The 18,421-nt window shown below is 41.6% G+C and overlaps 1 protein-coding gene and 1 long non-coding RNA gene across 12 annotated transcripts in view; one reads left to right on the plus strand and one right to left on the minus strand.

The window, feature by feature from the left end:
* Positions 1 to 18,421, plus strand: part of LOC116563579 (serine/threonine-protein kinase Sgk3) — a 189,868-nt gene that overhangs the window by 108,665 nt on the left and 62,782 nt on the right. For 9 of the 11 annotated variants that reach the window (XM_032296249.1, XM_032296247.1, XM_032296256.1 and 6 more), the window contains 2 exons: positions 14,036 to 14,252; positions 17,233 to 17,316. In XM_032296249.1, the coding sequence (XP_032152140.1) occupies positions 14,157 to 14,252; positions 17,233 to 17,316 (180 nt within the window). In that variant the 5' untranslated portion in view covers positions 14,036 to 14,156. Of the gene's footprint in view, positions 1 to 3,634; positions 3,713 to 14,035; positions 14,253 to 17,232; positions 17,317 to 18,421 lie in introns of those variants that run through there. The other 2 variants (XM_032296255.1, XM_032296258.1) reach the window with 2 other exon arrangements.
* LOC116563584 lies at positions 21 to 18,271 on the minus strand. The gene is made up of 2 exons (XR_004274473.1): positions 17,915 to 18,271; positions 21 to 204 (listed from the first exon to the last, which is right to left on the minus strand). It is a non-coding gene; the product is annotated as an uncharacterized LOC116563584 (long non-coding RNA).

Consider the following 18,421-nt stretch of genomic DNA (forward strand, 5'->3'; position numbering starts at 1 on the left):
TCATTAAATAAGTAAGTTGATATTTTTAGGGAGGATTTTATTAAGATATCGTAGCATGTTAGTATCTATAGTACTGGCAGTGATCCAGTGAAGAGGCAGAAATTGGTGATTCAGGAGACTGATGAAGGAATAATGAGGCCCTGGTCACTGAAGCTCTTACTAGCACACTTTGGCAAGTTGGAATTTCTAAATGTCTCCCTCCACCTGTTGAATAAATCAATGAAAGGTTTCATTAGGGCCTTCTAAGTGCGTGGCAGTCAATAATTCACAGTTCCTACACCCTAGTCGGGGAGGCTTTCAATAAGCAAGCAAATGCAATCCTAGTTGCAATCCATAAATGCTGAAATGGAAATAAACAGCATGATGAGGGAAGATTAATTTGGGAAGGGAGCACATTAAGGTGGTTATGAAGTTTATTGGAAGAAGTGACTTTTGAACAAGGTCTTGATGTGAAGAGCTGATGGGAGTGTCCCAGCTAGAGGAGCCACTGGTATAAGAGAAGAGGTGGGAGAAGGCTTGGAATGTGTGTGAAATAGGAAGGAGGTTGTAGTGACCAAAGAGGTGAGAGGCCCTGGTGGGCGCAGCTGGAGAGTTATGCAGAGTAACATTAAGCCCTGTGGGGGATTGTAGACTGTCAGCAATAAAACGCAGTTTGAATTTTATTCTAAGAGCAGTAGGAAGCCATGAAAAGTGGGTAAGCAAGGAGTGAGATGATCAGATTTACAGTGATAAAAATAAATTGGTCTGGCTACTGAGGAAAAAATGGATTAGAGGGAGTTTAGAATGGAAGTAGAGAGCAGATTAGAGGTTCTCCCAAGAGGCTCTTTGAGACTTGATGGTGATTTTTGTCTTTGTGAGTTTTGTTTTTTTGTGCCTTCCCAATCTGAATTCTGCCCACCTCTTCAATTCAGGACCAGCTTGACCCCAGGCCCCATTACTCTGCCAGTCACCACAGTCCTCTTGGAACTGGCCTTGGGAGTGTTGTATGCTCACATCTGCTTATAAGATATGCTTGGAGTGCAGCTACAAATTGAAAAGCTTGGGAGTTTTGGAATAGAGCAGGCATTCTGGTAGTTGGGAGCCTTGGGAGGCTGAGAAGGATAGGACAGCCTTGCTGCCAGTGCTACCATCTCTATCTTTCGGTTCTGGACCAAGTGGAGGGATATTGCATGGTTGGAGTAAATTTAGGGCCTTCCTCCTTATCCTAGCAGTATTTTGTTTTTTGTTTTTTAAAAAGACAGGGTTTAGCTCTGTTACTCAGGCTGGGAGTACATTGGTGCAATCATAGCTCACTGCAGCCTCAAACTCCTGGACTCAAGCTGTCCTCTGGCCTCAGCCTCCCAAGTAGTTAGGATTACAGGCATGAGCCGCTATGCCTGGTTGATTTTAGCAGTTTTATTCTAGTATGGAGAAAACAAAGGACTATCAGTGATTACTTCCACTTCCTCACCCAGGACCTTCTCTAAATGTCTGTAATAAAATGGAGCTGGTTTCAACTAATCAGCAGGCTCATATGATTTTAGTTGAGGTTTTTGGACAATCCTCTCAAGTTGTTGGTGCACAACACTCTTCTTCAATGTTGTTTTAGTGTCAACACTGGCTATTTTGCATGTGCTTTATTTTTAATTCATATGTCACTTTTATCAAAAATTGGATAAATAAAAGGTGCTTAAATAGAGATGTAGTCCCTTTGTAGGGACATGGATGAACCTGGAAACCATCATTCTTAGCAGGCTGACACAAGAACAGAAAATCACCCGCATGTTCTCACTCATAGGCGGGTGTTGAACAATGAGAACACATGGACACAGGGAGGGGAGCATCACACACTGGGGTCTGCCAGGGGGAACTAGGGGAGGGACAGTAGAGGGTGGGGAGTTGGGGAGGGATAACACGGGGAGAAATGCCAGATACAGGTGATGGGGAGGAAGGCAGCAAACCACACTGCCATGTATGTACCTATGCAACAATCTTGCATGTTTTTCACATGTACCCCAAAAACCTAAAATGCAATAAAATAAAAAGTAAAAAAAAAAATAGAGATGTAGTAAACGTGGAATAACTGGGACTGCTTTGTGATTATAGAATGATGGAAAAACCAAAGATGGGGGTGGAGTGGGAATTAGAGGAAGGATGTATCAGGAAGGAAAACAGGAAAAGTTGTAACTGATTCATCATGTGATGGGTGAGGGGAGGGGAGAAAGTTACTATGTATCTTTCATTGGCAGAGCCTGTTGATTTTTAAAAAAATCTATTCTGCAGTGAATTTAATTTACAGATGTGACAAAGGTGTCCTTTGTTTCCGTTGAAACATTTAGGATGTGTTTGGAGCTGGTATCCTGAGAGGCAGAAGTAAACAGATACAGATTATATATACTCTTACGGTAGACTTTCAGTAAAGTAATCAGTTAGTTTGGGGTTAAAATTTGCTGGGAAGATACTTTTAATGTAATTTAAAATGAAACTATTTTTAGGGTCTGTTCCCTTCTCAGAAATAATCGCCATCCCCAATTCCTTTTCTTAGTTACTCAGTTCCCCTTGCCCTGCCCAGGGTATGTTAATGGCCTTTTTTTTTTAAACTTTTTTTTTTCATAGCCAAATTAGGAAAGTACAGAGTTCCCATGTATCCCTGCTGCCACACATATACAGCACCCCCCATTGTTAATATCCCCCACCAGATTGGCACATGTTTTACAATTGGTGAACCTATATTAACACATCATAATAACCCAAAGTCCGTAGATTTCATTAGGGTTCACTCTTGGTGTTGTACGTTCTGTGGGTTTGGACAAATGTGTGTCTATCATTATGATGTCACAGAGTATTTTCACTGACTTTAAAAATCCTCTGGCTGGATGTGGTGGCCCACGCCTGTAATCCCAGCACTTTGGGAGGCAGAGGCAGGTGGATCACCTGACATCAGGAGTTCGAGACCAGCCTGACCAACATGGTAAAACCCTGTCTCTACTAAAAATACAAAATTAGTCTGGTGTGGTGGTGCATGCCTATAATCCCAGCTACTCAGGAGGCTGAGACAGGAGAATTGCTTGAACCTGGAAGGTGGAGGTTGCAGCAAGCCGAGATCACGCCATTGCACTTCAGCCTGGGCAAAAAGAGTGAAACTCCTTCTCAAAAAAAAAAAAAAAAAGAAAAAAATTCCCTGCCTATTCATTGTTTTCACCTTGTGCTCCAACCCCTGGCAGCAGCTGATCTTTTTACTGTTCTCATAGTTTTGCCTTTTCTAGAATGTCATGTAATTGGAACCATGCAGTACATAGCCTTTTCAGATTGGCTTCTTTCAAATAGTGATATGCGTTCAAGATTTCTCCATGTCTTTTTATGGCTTGATAGCTTATTTCTTTTTAGCACTGGAAAATATTTCATTGTCTAGATATACTACAGTGTATTATTCACCTATAGTAGGGCATCCTGGTTGTTTCCAGGTTTTGGCAATTATGAATAAAATTGCTGTACATATCAATTTACAGGTTTTTGTGTGCATGTAGTTTTTAACTCCTTTGGATAAATACCAAGGAGTGCAACTGCTGGATTGTATAGTAAGAATATGTTTAGTTTTGTAAGAAGCTGCCAAACTGCCAGGGTGACTGTACCATTTTGCATTCCCACCAACAGTGAATGAGAGTTCCTACTACTCCCTATCCTCACCAGCATTTGGTGTTGTCAGTGTTCTGGATTCTGACCATTCTAAAAGGTATGTAATGGTATGAGTTCTTTGTATATTTTGGATAACAGTCCTTTATTGGTTGTTTCTTTTGCAAATTTTTTTTTCCAGTCTATGGTTTGTCTTCTCATTCTCTTCATATTCTTTCATGAATTGTGCCTTTGATAGAGCATTTGCAAAATCATCGCCATACCAGTGGTCGTCTAGTTTTGTGTGCTGGCGGTTTATTCTTATTTTTATTTTTGTTTTTTGAGACAGGGTCTTGCTCTGGCACCCAGCCTAGAGTGCAGTGATGGATCTTGGCTCACTGCAGCTTTCCTGGGCTCAAGTGAGTCTCCCAACTTAGCCTCCTGAGTAGCTGGGATTACATGTGTATGCCATCGTGCTTGGCTAATTGTTTTTTGTTGTTGTTTTTGTTTTTGGTGGAGATGAGGTCTCCCTATATTGCCCAGGCTGGTCTTGAACTCTTGGGCTCAAGCAGTCTTCCCACTTCAGCCACCCCAAGTGATGAGATTAAAGACTGAACCATCGTGCCTGGCCATTTTCTTAGTTTTCTAGTACATTATATCCTGGGAATTTTATGGTTTTGCTTTTTTTTTTGAAACATGGTTGCCCAAGCCGGAATGCAGTGGTGCAATCTTAAGGCTAACTGCAATTTTCACCTCTGCCTCCTGGGCTCAAGTGATCCTCTGGCCTCAGCCTCTCAAGTAGCTAGGACCACAGGTATGTGCCACCATGCCCGGCTAATTTTTAAATTTTTTTGTGGATACTGGATCTCACTGTATTTCCCAGGCTGGTATCAAACTCCTGGGCTCGAGGGATCCTCCTGCCTTAGCCTCCCAAAGTGCTGGGATTGCAGGTGTTAGCCATTTGGCAATTATGAATAAAATTGCTGTACATATCAATTTACAGGTTTTTGTGTGCATGTAGTTTTTAACTCCTTTGGATAAATACCAAGGCCTACTTTTGTAATTTATGTGCATGGATTTTCTTTTGTGTCTTCCTTGACTAGCCCTGTCAGTGCCCTCCTTAAGATGCCATTGTTTTCTTTCTTTCTTTTTTTCTTTTTGAGATGGAGCTTCACCATATTACCCAGCCTGGAGTGTAGTGGCATGATCTTGGCTCACTGCAACCTCCACCTACCAGGTTCAGGCGATTCTCCTGCCTCACTCTCCCAGGTATCTGGGATTATAGGTACCCTCCACCATGCCTGGCTAACTTTTTATATTTTTAGTAGAGACAGGGTTTCACTATGTTGGCCAGGTTGGTCTCGAACTCCAGACCTCAGGTGATCCACCCACCTTGACCTCCCAAAGGGCTGGGATTACAGGCGTGAGCCACCGCGCCCAGCCTAGGTGCCATTGTTTCTAAACACCCAGTACCCTGTTCCCCTGCTGAGGAAAACTAGCTCTTCACAGGCCAAATTCCTTCCATTTGGGACAGATTTGTTCTTATTTCCCTTTGTGCCTTAGTGTGAATCACTGACTCACCCTCCCTGTTGTATTGGGTAAGAATGAAAAGTGATACGAGTGTATCTATTGTCTAATCTGAGTAGGGTCCCTATCAGTCTTTATGATGAGTTAAGGAAGTAGGGTTCAGAAACTCTGTTTATTTTTTAGAGGTAAAAAGCAGAAGAATGTTTTGATTTTTTTTTTAATAAAAAAAATTTTTTTTGGCTGCCCTGAAATAAAGATGGACAAGATCCAGGGACAGTAATTAGCATATAAAAGACAAAAAGATGGATACAACGATGAAGGAAAAAAATCCTTTTTAAGAAAAGCTTTAATGTTTATCTATTTTAAGCAATATTTGGATCAGTAACATTTTAACATAACAAGAATTTGGGTAGTTTTTTTTTTATTATAGAATTTCATCCATATTTGCCATTTTTTACAGACCCCAAACAAAAAAATTTTAAGTCTATGGATGCTTTTTTTCGAAAGATGAACCTCACCCTCCTTTAAAAAAAAACCCCGCCTTTAAAAAAAACTGTATCCTTGATAGCGTCTTTTCTTGTGTCCTCCTTATTTCATAATTAGCCCTTGGTTGTCCTTGTGATGGGGCCAACACTCAGAGCCTGCCCCGTACCAAGCTCTCCGGTATATGTTTACATGTGATGTTTCAAGAAAGGGAAGCCAGGCTCCTGACAAAAGTGCTGTCCAGACTTTGACCCCTCCTGGTGGCAGAATCTGAAATTTGCTTTTCCTGTGCATGCCTTTCTTTCTGTAACACAGTTGCCTGGTGAGTTCCTGGTGCTCTCTTCTCTTCAACTCTGCATCTCCAAAGACGATTTAGAAAAGAATGCATATAACAGCATAAGAAGTTGAGTGCTAGGGTATGAGCTGGGCTCACGTGAGAGTGCTTTCACCCACAGCCGTGTGACCGAGTGGAAGCCCTCTTTGTAGCCTAGGTTTCTTCTTCATCTATAAAATAAGGATAATGACATTTACCTCAGAGGATGCTATGAGGACTCACTGATGTGTTAGATATGAGCACTTAAAACAGCGCTGGTATTAGTACTCAGTAAATACTTATTTCTCAACCTTCAGTCCTATTGATGTTTTGGGTCAAATCATTTTTTGTTGTAGGGCAGTCCTGTGCATTGTAGATGCTTAACATCATCTCTGACAGCCACTCACTGGCCCCGCCACAAAAATGTCTCCGGACATTGCCAAATATCCTCTGGCAAAATTGGCCCCAGATAAGAACTGTTGTATAATGTTTACTAGCTATTATATTACCCTTGCAGACTCATCATCCCTCCTAAGATATGGCTAGCCTCAGAAAGTTTTGCTGTCATCTGACCCATTTCTTTCTGTCTTATTGGACTTGTCTGAGTTGATTCATGAGTTGAACAGTAAGTTTAGTTCTTCCATTCTAACAAACTTAAGCTTCTTTGGAAGAGCTTTTACCTACCCCTGGCGAGCCAGCTGCCCCTGGCGAGCCAGCTGCCCCTGAGCACCAGACTACAAAATTATCTTCTAACTCTCCAGAAGAGTGAAGGCAGATCCTTTTCCGGTTCCTCTTTTGAAAAGCCCTGCATGTATATGAATCTCCTAAAAAGTCCCAGTTTTAATCCCACATGAATGATACAGCTTTTTGTTCTATTCTTAGTTGTGGGTTTTTATGTCAGTCCCCTTCTTACTCTGTTTTATTTAGCTGCCTGGCCAGAGGATGATTTTGCAGAATTTTAACTGTTTCAGTTTTATAGAATAAATATGCACTACATTTATAGTAATAGCAGGGTTGCTTTTTCATAATTTCACTTTTAACCACTAAAAATGAGTTTATAAATTTTCATTATTGGTCCCAGAGGACTCTGTAAAGCATGTATGTACCTGTTGTGGAGGCAGGGTGGTATAATGGGTAGGAGCCCTGAAGTCAGAACACCTGGGTTTAAATCTTGCCTCTGCCATCTCTGGCAGGGTCCTTCATCCTTTCATGCTTCAGTTTCTCCTCAGTTTCTTCTGGGTAAGGCTGTTGTGAGGAGCAACCAGATTCACACATGTAAAGCACAGTCTGGTTTCTGATAAGCCTAGTCACTAAGCAGTAAGTATTATTAGGTTGCCAGTTCAATTTAGCTTGAAGGAAAGGAAAATCTTACTTAAGGAGAGTCAGCATGGTGTAGCAAACATGCACATATAGATTTTGGAGCTGGACAAATTTGAATTTGAATTCTAGCTCTGTTGCCTGTCAGTTACGTATTAACTTGGGCAAGTGATTTAACCTCTTTATGTTTTTTGTTTGTTTGTTTGTTTTTCAGAGCAACATCTTTATTCCCAAACATATAATATTGCCTTCTCTTTCCAGATACAATTGAGGCAAATGGGTGGAATCTCTTTCAAACGTCTGCTTCCCTACCTGCCTGACTTTATTTTTAGCTAAGCTCAACATAACAGTACAGTCTGTGGCTGTGTTCCTTCTTTATACCCTCTCAGTATACCATGCATACACATAACATCATACTTAACACATTTTTATATTGCTTGTCAGTCTTCCCTGTTAGGTAAGTTCTGTGAGAGTAGGATTTTCTCTTTGTCTTTTTATTGCCTAATGCATGATGAGCACTCAATATGTGTTCATTCATTGAATGAAGGAATAAAAATGAATTCAAAACAAATTGTAATACTTTAGATCTGATTTATTGGTTACTTTTATAGTGCTAGGTCTTTTATACTATCTCAAATCCTTAAAGCAACCATATGAAGTCAGTCTTGCTTCTGTGAAGACAGATCCTTCCCTAAGGGGCTGTCTGATCACCCTGTGGGATGGTGGCATAGTGGACCTTAGTGTTGGTCTTTTCTGTTGGGGTCAGGCAGTCAGCATTGGCAGTAGCTAAATCAGTCATGGTGAGGGGAAGGCCATATTGTTGAGCCCTTATACAGCCTCCATCCCTACTGCTTTGGTCACTTTTTCATGGGTCCATTGAGCAAGCAATGGGACGATTGGGAAAGAGGCTGACTGACATCCATAAGACAACTCATCTTGACCACACGATTATTAAGAGCCTGTCTGTGGTGGGCTGTTTTTTTTTTTTTTTTTTTTTTTGAGATGGTGTTTCATTCTTGTTGCCCAGGCTGAAGTGCAATGGTGCAATCTCAGCTTACTGCAACCTCTTCCTCCCGGGTTCAAGTGATTCTCCTGGCTCAGCCTCCTGAGTAGCTGGGATTACAGGCATGCACCACCACACCTAGCTAATTTTGTATTTTTAGTACAGATGAGGTTTCTCCATGTTCTTCAGGCTGGTCTTGAACTCCCAACCTCAGGTAATCCGCCCGCCTCAGCCTCCCAAAGTGCTGGGATTGCAGGCGAGAGCCACTACACCCGGCCTCTGTAATGGGCCTTTATGTGAGACACAAATATGCTCACATTCTGTGCTGTAGTGAAAGGTTCATATACATACTTCTGCACACTTCCCTTTAAAAAAACACAATTTTCCAATCTTGTTCTTTCCACGTCACTGACTGCAGGCTGTCTGTTAGCCATTGCCCAAGAGTCATCATAGATATGTCCCTTTGGCACCTCTTACAGGTAAACCACCACGTGTACTGCTCAGAGTTCTGCCCACTGGGAAGATTTCCCTTCACCACTCTCTTTCAGCCCATCCCTGAGTGGGGCTGCCTTTTCTCACTTCTGGCCTGTGCCAGCACACTGTGCATGTCCATTCATAAACAAGCATGCCTTTTTCCTGTCCTGCTAACTGGCTTTAGGATCCTCCCCATGACGCCTTAAGTGTGGGTCTGGAAAACTTACAAGGAAGGAGGAACAAGTAGTAGGGGAGTCTGGGCTGCTGATCCCTGCAGTTTACTTGTGCTATCCAGACCTGCTTAATCCCACTCTTGCTTTTACCATACCAAGTGGATTACTGCTGTACATGTCTGATTTTATGATTTAGTGAACCAGATAATTCTCTGTTCACGATGGGCTGTTGTTTTTATACTGTCTCTTGGTTTTCCATAGGTGGTCATCTAATCTTTTCCTGGGCCTAGTAACAAGCCAGAAACCACAGACAGTGGTTGCTGGCAAATCCTAAGGGGTCTGAAACTGTTACTCTTTTCTTGCTGCTTATCAGAGAAAGGGTCCTTAACCCATTCCTGTTTGCCATGTCATTTCCAGTACTACTGGGTGAGCTGAGGCATAGGCTCAAAGGTTAGGGCAGCTTTCATTGCTCTAGAACCTTCTCTTGGAATGGGCTTTAGTAAAAACTGTCAGCCTCATAGGTTACCCAGTAAATGGGTCAGAACAGCATATCCAAGTTTTGAAACTCATTGTTTCACCTCTTTCTCAGTGGAAGTGGTGCAAGGTGTAGTAATTTCTCTCACCTGAGATGGGATATCCTGGCTCAGACCAGGGGAATCCTAGAAGCCATCAATATGATGAATCCCTGAACTTTCATGAGTTTTTTCTCCCATTCTCTGGCTTGGGATGTGGGTCCATGTCTTACACAAGTGTCCAGGGTGCTTGCTAGTTCTGGCTCACCAGGTCCAGTTAAGATAATGCTATCCATGTGATGGACCAATGTGGTGATCTGTGGGCTGTCAGGGTGATCAAGGACTCTCCAGACTATATTATGGCAATGCAGACATAGCCCTCAGGTGAGACAGTGAAGGTATACTCTCTTTCTGCTACTTCATGCAATTTGCATCTCATTGTCCTTATAGACGATGATAGAAAAGAAAGCATTTACCAGGTTAGTAGTCATACCAGGTGTCCGGGGTTATGCTAATTTTCTTTAGCAAAACAATACCAAATTTACAAGCTCATTTGTAATTGATATCACCATCTGATTAAATTTATAGTAATCTATTGTCGTGTTCCAAGTTCTTTCCAGCTTTGACCTAGGTAAATGGGCAAGTTAAATGGGGATATAAGAAGATTCAACACCCCTGCATCCTTTAAGTTTTTGCTAGTGGTACTGATTTCTGAGCTTCTTCCATGGATGTGGTATAGCTTTTGGTTACTTTCTTAGTAGGAAAAGGGGAGTCAGTTCCAGAGGCTTCTTCATGGCCTTTTCTCCCATTAGAGCTTTAATGACATGGGACAGGGAACCAATATGGGAATTTGGCCAGTTACTAAGTATATCTATTGCCACTACAATTCTATTACTAGGGAAATAAGCACAGGATTGGCCTATGGTCCCATTGGACCCACTGTGATTCAGACTTATTCTTTAACTTTACCCCTGAAAGTCCCACTCTGACTTGTAAACCATGTTTTGGGTCTCTAGGAGATTAGTGTTATTTCAGAGCTAGTATCCAGTAACCCTTGGGAAGATTGTATGTTTCCCTTTCTGTAGTAGACAGTCATCCTGGGGAATTGCTGCAGGCCCCTTTCAGGAAAGGCCTGGGGAAAGATCCACAGTATATGCCTTTGGCCGTTTGAAGGGTCACAATAGACTGGGCATAGTGGCTTATGCCTACAATCCCAGCACTTTGGGAGGTCAAGGTGGGCACTTTGCTTGAACTCAGGAGTTCTAGACCACCCTGGCCAACATGGTAGAAACCCCATCTCTGCCAAAAATACGAAAATTAGCCAGGTATGATGGTGCATGCCTGTGGTCCCACCTACTTGGGAGGCTGAGGTGAAAGGATTGCTTGAACCCCGGAGGTAGAGGTTGCAGTGAGCCCAGATTGCACCACTGCACTCCAGCTTAGGTGGCAGAGTGAGACCCCCATCTCAAAAAAAAAAAGAGGTCACAATAATCTTATGTTTAGTCCCCCTTGATCTAAGATCCTTTGAATATATTCCTATATGTGCTCTTCACACTCCCACTGGTAAGTAAATTGTTGAGATCCTAAAATATTTTGGTATAAAGGCAGCCTTCTCCCAGAGTAGACTTGGAACTTCTTTCTGGGCTCTTTTGGGTTATGAGACAATGAAAGATGGTGGGAGTAGATAGGGAAGACAATTAGCATCATCAAGTTCAAATAAAACTTGAAAGAGTTTTTTTGAAGGGGAGGTATTGGGAAGCAGGGTCTCCTCTGAGAGGTATAGGCAGCTGTTTTCAGCAAGGAACTTCAGCTGAATTTGGGGTTCAGCATTCTTAGCCTCATCTATGCCTACCCAAATCCCTGTGTCTATGATTCAAGTCATTCTCCTTTCCAGCCAGTGCTGTATGTTAACACGTGAGACTTTGCAGGGTTATATATTGAATTGGCTCTGCAACCCTAGCCATCAAACCCTGGGCTTTATCCTTAGTCTTCTCAGCTCAGCAACTGTAAGAGATGAAGGACTTGAATAAAACAGCCATGGATTTTCTGCTCACCTCTTTGGGAATTCACAGCTTTGACTTTGTCATTTGCTTTATGCACATTCTCAGGGACAGTCAGAAGCAGCCCCAGCCCACATTGCAGTCTCTGAAGTCAGTGTTTTCATCAGCCACTTGGACTTTGAGCACTCTCCACCTGCACTCCATCCTGTGACACCATGCACAGGTGGTAGTTTGAGTGATCATGACATCACTGTGTACAATCCCCTCCCTCCACAGGAAGGTTGTCAGGACACTTGTCAAATACACATTCCATTTTCGAGGCTATGTTTCTTGGGCTCATTCTTGGTACCGGTTAATTGGATCAGTCACATGGCACACTCAAAAGTAGTTGAAGGGAGTTTAACAAAGGGACTGTTAACTAAGATGTTGTGGGCAGGATTACAGGAACCAGCAAGGCATGGTGAAGCATCTCTTTACTAGCAAAGTCAGAAAGCTGTTATTATTCCCAGGCCGTTCAACTGTAGCTGTGGAAGAGGGGCTGCCTGCTAGGAACTATGGGCTTGGGTAGATAAACCACTGATGTCAGAAAGGGACTGAGGGAACAAATAACTTAGCATCTTGCTCCTCTTACCCTCTGATTTGCTAGAGACTCTCATGGCTGAACCCAGCCAGAGGGCAAAAGCAAGGTGTACTGCTTTAGTGTGCAGTCCATACAGGTCAAACTTCTGGACTTGTGGCTGGGTGGAGAAGGAATGGCATTTGGGTCTGGAAGGGCAGCTGGAGACTGTCTAGTAAGTTGCCAAACTAGAACCTTTGGCTCAGGTTCGAGTGTGCTTCTTGAGTGGCTTAACTACCACCTGTACCTGTTCTTAGATGTCCCCTGGGTACCTTAGAGGAAACAAGTTGTCCTGCCTACCATCTCTTTCCTTCTCTTTTATTCCGATGTCACTTAATGTGATATCTTACTGTCCCTTCCAAAAGGAGGACCTGAGGAATTCTGCTTCTGTGGGCTATAGCACAGCAAGATACAAACAGATAAATGCCAGGAGGACCTGCCACCCTGAGCCCCACATTCTCAAGGGAGAGATGTGGAAAGTATAGCTCATAACCTTCACCCTCTCAGTGTCTCTGCTGCAGGAGGAGAAGCATGGGCTAATGTGGCTTCTGAGGTTGCAGGACAGGGCCAGTCGCCTTAGGAGTGCAATGGGTTCTACCTGCTCTTGTGCTTTTGCAGTAGATTACTCTGACAGGCGGGCCAAGTTCTGGTCTGGTGCTGCCCTGGTATTACTGGGACAAAGCAGCTGCTATTATGGGGCTTTAGAATGCTGTAATTTACAGGAAGATGCTGTACTCTTTGTTGAGGAGGGACCAGTTACGTGTCTGTATATTCTAGCAACTAATTCAGCTGCATAGAAATTTTCCTGACTGCATTTCCAGCAGCAAATCCAACAAGGGAAGCTTTGAATCATCTTAAAGCTTAAAGGAAGCATTCTTATAATCAGTTAAAACTCATTATACCTGAATATTCAATACCTACTGATATATATTTTAAATCATTACCTGAACATTATTTATTTATAATATTCAGATCTGTTACAGTGACTCCCTAAAACTAACCACCCAGGAAAATTATCCTAGCAAACTGACACTTTAAAAAGTATTATATAGTCTCAGCGCGGTGGCTAATGCCTGTAATCCTAGCACTTTGGGAGATGAAGGTGGAAGGAATGCTTGAGCCCAGGAGTTCAATACTAGCCTGGGCAACAGTGAGACTCCATCTCTTAAAAAAAAAAAAAAAAGTATTGTTTGAGCCAGGCATGATGGTCTGTGCCTATAGTCACAGCTACTTGGGAGGCTCAAGCAGGAAGATAACTCGAGCTTAGGAGTTTGAGGCTGTAGTGTACCATGATTACACCTGTGAATAGCCACTGCACTCCAGCCTGGGCAACACAGCAACACCCTGTCTCTAAAAGAAAGGTATTATTTGGTGTCAGAGTATGGGATGCTCTCTGTAGCAAAGGTGACATTTTAGCCCTCTGTTCATGAGTGGGATTATATTAATATACTGCATTTATTCTGTATAAAGATCTACTCTAATGCCTCTGACCAGAGGTTTAGTACAAAAGAATCATCCGCAGTTATAATGCAGCATAGTACAGTGGTTAAGAGTTGGAAATCTGGAGTCAGATGGCCTGGGTTCAAATCCTAGATGTACAAATTATTTTACCTCTCTGTGTTTTAGTTGCCTCATTTGTAAAATGAGTAAATAGTTATGTACTATACAGGATTATAATCTGAATTGTCCGGCACACTTGATGGGTTCATCCTAATGCAAGAGGTCTGAAAACCACGCTTTGATTACCTCCATCTAGATCTTTTCTAGGTGAGAGTTAACCCTTAGTCTATATGAACTGAGGTGTATAAGTTCCCGGAATTTTCTAATAGTAAGGAAGGTAGATGGACTGCAGATACTTGTGGCTTGTAATAGGAGCATAACAAACCAAAACTCTAATCTGGGCTGAGACTGATGAGCAAAAGTAAATTCGTTTCAGAATAAACATAAAATTAGTCCCATGCTTAAGAAATGACATAGTATTTTAAAATTGTTTTGCTAATCACTTTTTTTTTTTCTGTTGGTTAAGGTTACATGATGGAATTTGAACATTACTTCAAGAGGTTTTATATTTTGGATTAGCTAATTGGGGTTGTCCTCTGCTGACTGTTTCTTCGGACGCATTTTTTGGTGTGCTTTTGAGGCATTAAATGCAAAGATATCATACCATGGACTACAAGGAAAGCTGCCCAAGTGTAAGCATTCCCAGCTCTGATGAACACAGAGAGAAAAAGAAGAGGTTTACTGTAAGTATGTAACATAAAGCATGTGGGGAAAAAATTGAATATAGAGAATATTTCCATTTCTGCTTTTCTTCTTCAACCTAGAACACCCCTTTCCCCACCTCCACATATCTAGATTTTACTTATTTCACATGATCTGTTCTTCACAAAGTTTTCATGGCTACCGTAATGGAATAAATTTTCCTTTTTTAGTGTCTCTTTACTTATCCTCTTGGAGAATTGTATGAAACTATCTAAATAATCTTCTTAACAGAAAATGTGCATGTGCATACACCTGGATCTGTGCGCACACTTATAGTTTTGCATGCACCGTCAGGGGTTAATGGACTGGTGAAGTCATCGATTCCATATTAAGAACTACTGCCCTGAAATGTTTATACATCTCTCAGTTTAAAAATATTTAATTCAGTATTTTATTTTTTTTCACCTTAAAGGCTAAACCATGTCTAATTTTATCTTTTCTCACTGTAGTATCTACTATAGGGTTTTAGAAAGAGTAAGCACAATGAATATTTGCTCAATCTGTATATCAGTTTCTATTATTGGAGAATAGTCACTTTTCTTAATAGTGTGATGAAACATACAATATTGTATTTCGTTCCAGTAGTCCTATTAGTATATACAGAGGTCTCCTGGCTTCCTCCCCCTGAAAAAAGCCATTTATCGTGTGTATTACTGATCTGCTCTTCCTTGTAACTCCCTATGCTTCTCACCTACTGAATAATATGAAGAAATTCATTTAGCCCAATTCTGTTTAATACGTAGTCTAATCTAATAATTTAACCAGGTCTCAGGATAAAATGCTTAGCCTTTCTTACTTCTAATTTCTCTCTGACATGAACACACATCCTCCTCAGATTGGCGTCATGGTTTATGGGAGGAGAGGTGTCCCCTTTCACAGTAATTTTTTTTTTTTTTTTTTTTTTGAGATGGGGTCTTGCTTTGTCACCCAGGCTAGAGTACTGTGGTGCAATCTTGGCTCACTGCAACCTCCACCTCCCGGGGTCAAGCGATTCTCCTGCGTCAGCCTCCTGAATAGCTGGGACTACAGGGTGCACACCACCATGCCTAGATAATTTTTGTATTTTTAGTAGAGGTGGGGTTTTACCATGTTGGCCAGGATGGTCTCAAACTTCTGACCTCGTGATCTATTCACCTCAGCCTCCCAGGGTGCTGGGATTACAGGCGTGAGCCACTGCACCAGGCCCACAGTATTTTTGAGTTAATAAATGACCTCATGGTAGCCTGGTGAAGGCTCTTGAGTTCTTGCTATCCCTCTAGGTCTTTGCTATTTGAGCTGTAAAGTGGCTGGTCTGGCAAATAGCCAGCTATGACTCACTTGATAACTTGGGCATTTTGCTGGTATCCATTGCTGGCACCTGCAGTTTATGAACTAACTTGTGATCTCTTTGTTGGCTTGGCCAGGGTTTTGTGGCAACTCACCACTGACTCAAAGGCTCTGACATGTCCTTCACCTGCTCCTGGCTCAGTGGCCCACCCTAGCCTCTAAAAAGGGGGTCACCTGGTCACTGCCAGTTGAGTCTCATGAAAGGTGACTTTCAACTCAGAGTCCCTGTCACAGGGCAGTTAAGGAAAGCTGAGGAGTTAAACTAAATCCTTTGACTACTTCTCTCTGCCTTCTTAAGTAGGTGGGGCTGGGTATAGGAAAATGATGGTTTTTTCTCAAGGTCCCAGACGAGCAGCGGGGAAGCAGCCCCTCTGTCCTCTCTTCCTTAACAGACACACCTGCCAATTTCTCTGTACCACATCCCAGAGCAGAGAAATTGCAATGTGTGTCTGGCCACTTATCCCTTTGCAGCCTCTACGTTGCAGGTTTATCTTAAACAGTAGGCATTTGTTGCACATTTGCATAAGCAAATTTTTAGCAATCATATTGAAGGTAAACAAAGGTTGTTATACCTTGAATAAAATGGTGGAGTGTGTGAAAGCTTTTCTTCCTCCCTTTCCTCTTTTTATTTTTGTCTTTGGACCATTCTTTCCTTGAGGGATGCCTCCTTCCAAATTTGATGGAAGTTCACACACAGCAAATGTCAGTGGCAGATTATCTCATGTGTCTGTTGATTTTTCAGGCTGGAGGTATTTCCATGTCTTCTGTGGGATGGTCGAGGAGATCTGTAGCATATCTGTTACCCAGCTGTTCCTACACTGTGCACTGAGTTCTCAAAGGCCCAATCTAAATCACCTTATTCATTTACTTCCTTCAGATTCTCAAATAATTGCCTTATTAGAGAGGTATTTTCTGACCATCCTGTAAAAAATAGCACCTTCACATCCCACCCTACCCATCTCACTCTCTGTCCTGCTTTCCCTCCTGCCACATTTTGTGTGTGTTTGTATGTGCCTTCTTTGAGTAGAATGCAAGGTCCTTTGAAGCAAGAACTTCCTTCACTGTTGTTTCACCAGAACCCTAAAACAAAGATAGTGGGAATTCAAATAAGTATTGAATTGTTCATCTGTTATTTGCTGGTCACTATAGTGCAGTCCTCAGTCCTCAAGAAACTTGGTTCTCTCAGTGCACATAGACCCTATCCCACCCAGCACAGACGCTCTGTTCAGCCTAGGTACCCATGTTATCAATACTATTTTTAAATTTAAATTTAATAGAGACAAGTTCTTGCTGTGTTGTGTAGGCTGGTCTCCTGGGCTCAAGTGATACTACTCCTGCCTCAGCCTCCCAAAGTGCTGGGATTACAGGAATGAGCCACTGAGCCCAGCCAAGAATACCATTTGACAAGATTCAGTAAGTGCTTTAATTGGTATGTTTATGTATCTTGGAGAATCATATAAAAATGTTGATGTTAATATCAGTTTCAGAATATGAAAACACCATCCTTGGCAAAAGAGCCAGACTCTGTCTTAAAAAAAAAAGAGAAAATGAAAACAGGTTTCATGTATTTAAGTAGCTAATGGATTTTTTTGCAATTAAATTTTGTTACATTATGTTATATTTTTATTTCCACAGGTTTATAAAGTTCTAGTTTCAGTGGGAAGGAGTGAATGGTTTGTCTTCAGGAGATATGCAGAGTTTGATAAACTTTACAACACTGTAAGTAATAGTCTACAAGATTTCTAATAAAAAGAAAGCACCCGAGGAAAATCCCAAAATAAAAGAAATATATTTGAATGATTAATTTGATACTCATATATCAATATGTCAGACAAGCAGACAAGGAGGGTAAGAGATTCTTCAAAAACACCCTAACTTTGGAATGCTTACAAAGAAAGGGTGGAGAGAGGACTGCTGAACAATTCCAAATAAACCATTGAAAATATGAGAACTAGATAAAATACCTTTTAATGTCATAGAAAATTAGAAATCAGATCTTTCTACTTACTTCTCTGATAATTGTTAATCGTCATGGTATTTCTGGTTTAATTGCCCAACTGTAAGCTTTATGTTTGAAAGTCTATCATGAGCCTATCTCCCTTCCATAGTTTCCATTTTATCTTAGAGATAAGTCTTAGGTTCCAGATTTTTAGTAGCCAACACAACTGGAATGAGTGTTGAATTTCAGAAGTTCTGACTGTTACCTGCGTGGTGAGATCTAACAGACCATTAGCTGTTTAGATTACTAAAACCTGTTTTTATATTTTCATAACTCAGATATTAAATAGTATTCATAATATAGTGTTTGCAGTACTACTTTCTAAGTAGGCAGCAAGAAGCCAGGCACGATGGTTCACGTCTGTAATTCCAGCACTTTGGGAGGCTGAGGCGGAAGGAACACTTGAGCCCAGAAGTTCAGAGGGTGCAGTGAGCAATGATCGCACCATTGCACTGTAGTCTGGACAACACACTAAGACCCCATCTAAAAAGATAAAAGTAGGCAACAAGACCACCACCACAGTCACTGTCATACATTAGTCCATATCTTCCACAGGTAACAGTGTTTGTGGATAGCGTTGTCTTGAAGATCATACATAGAAGCCAAAGCATGTTTCTTGAATTATAAATAGCTGTTATGGAACTCCAGGTCAATTAAGACAGTCCTGGATTTAAAGCTTTGCTTCAGTTTGGAACAAAAGCAGTTGTGCCTGAAATCCACAATTTTTTTTTTTTTTTTTTTTTTTTTTTTTTTGAGACAGGGTCTCACTCTGTCACCTAGGTTGGAGTGCAGTGGCATGATCTCGGCTCACTGTAACTTCTGTCT

This window comes from Sapajus apella, unplaced genomic scaffold (assembly GCF_009761245.1).
Source record: "Sapajus apella isolate SASKATOON/1434 unplaced genomic scaffold, GSC_monkey_1.0 scaffold35, whole genome shotgun sequence".
NCBI lineage: Eukaryota > Metazoa > Chordata > Mammalia > Primates > Cebidae > Sapajus > Sapajus apella.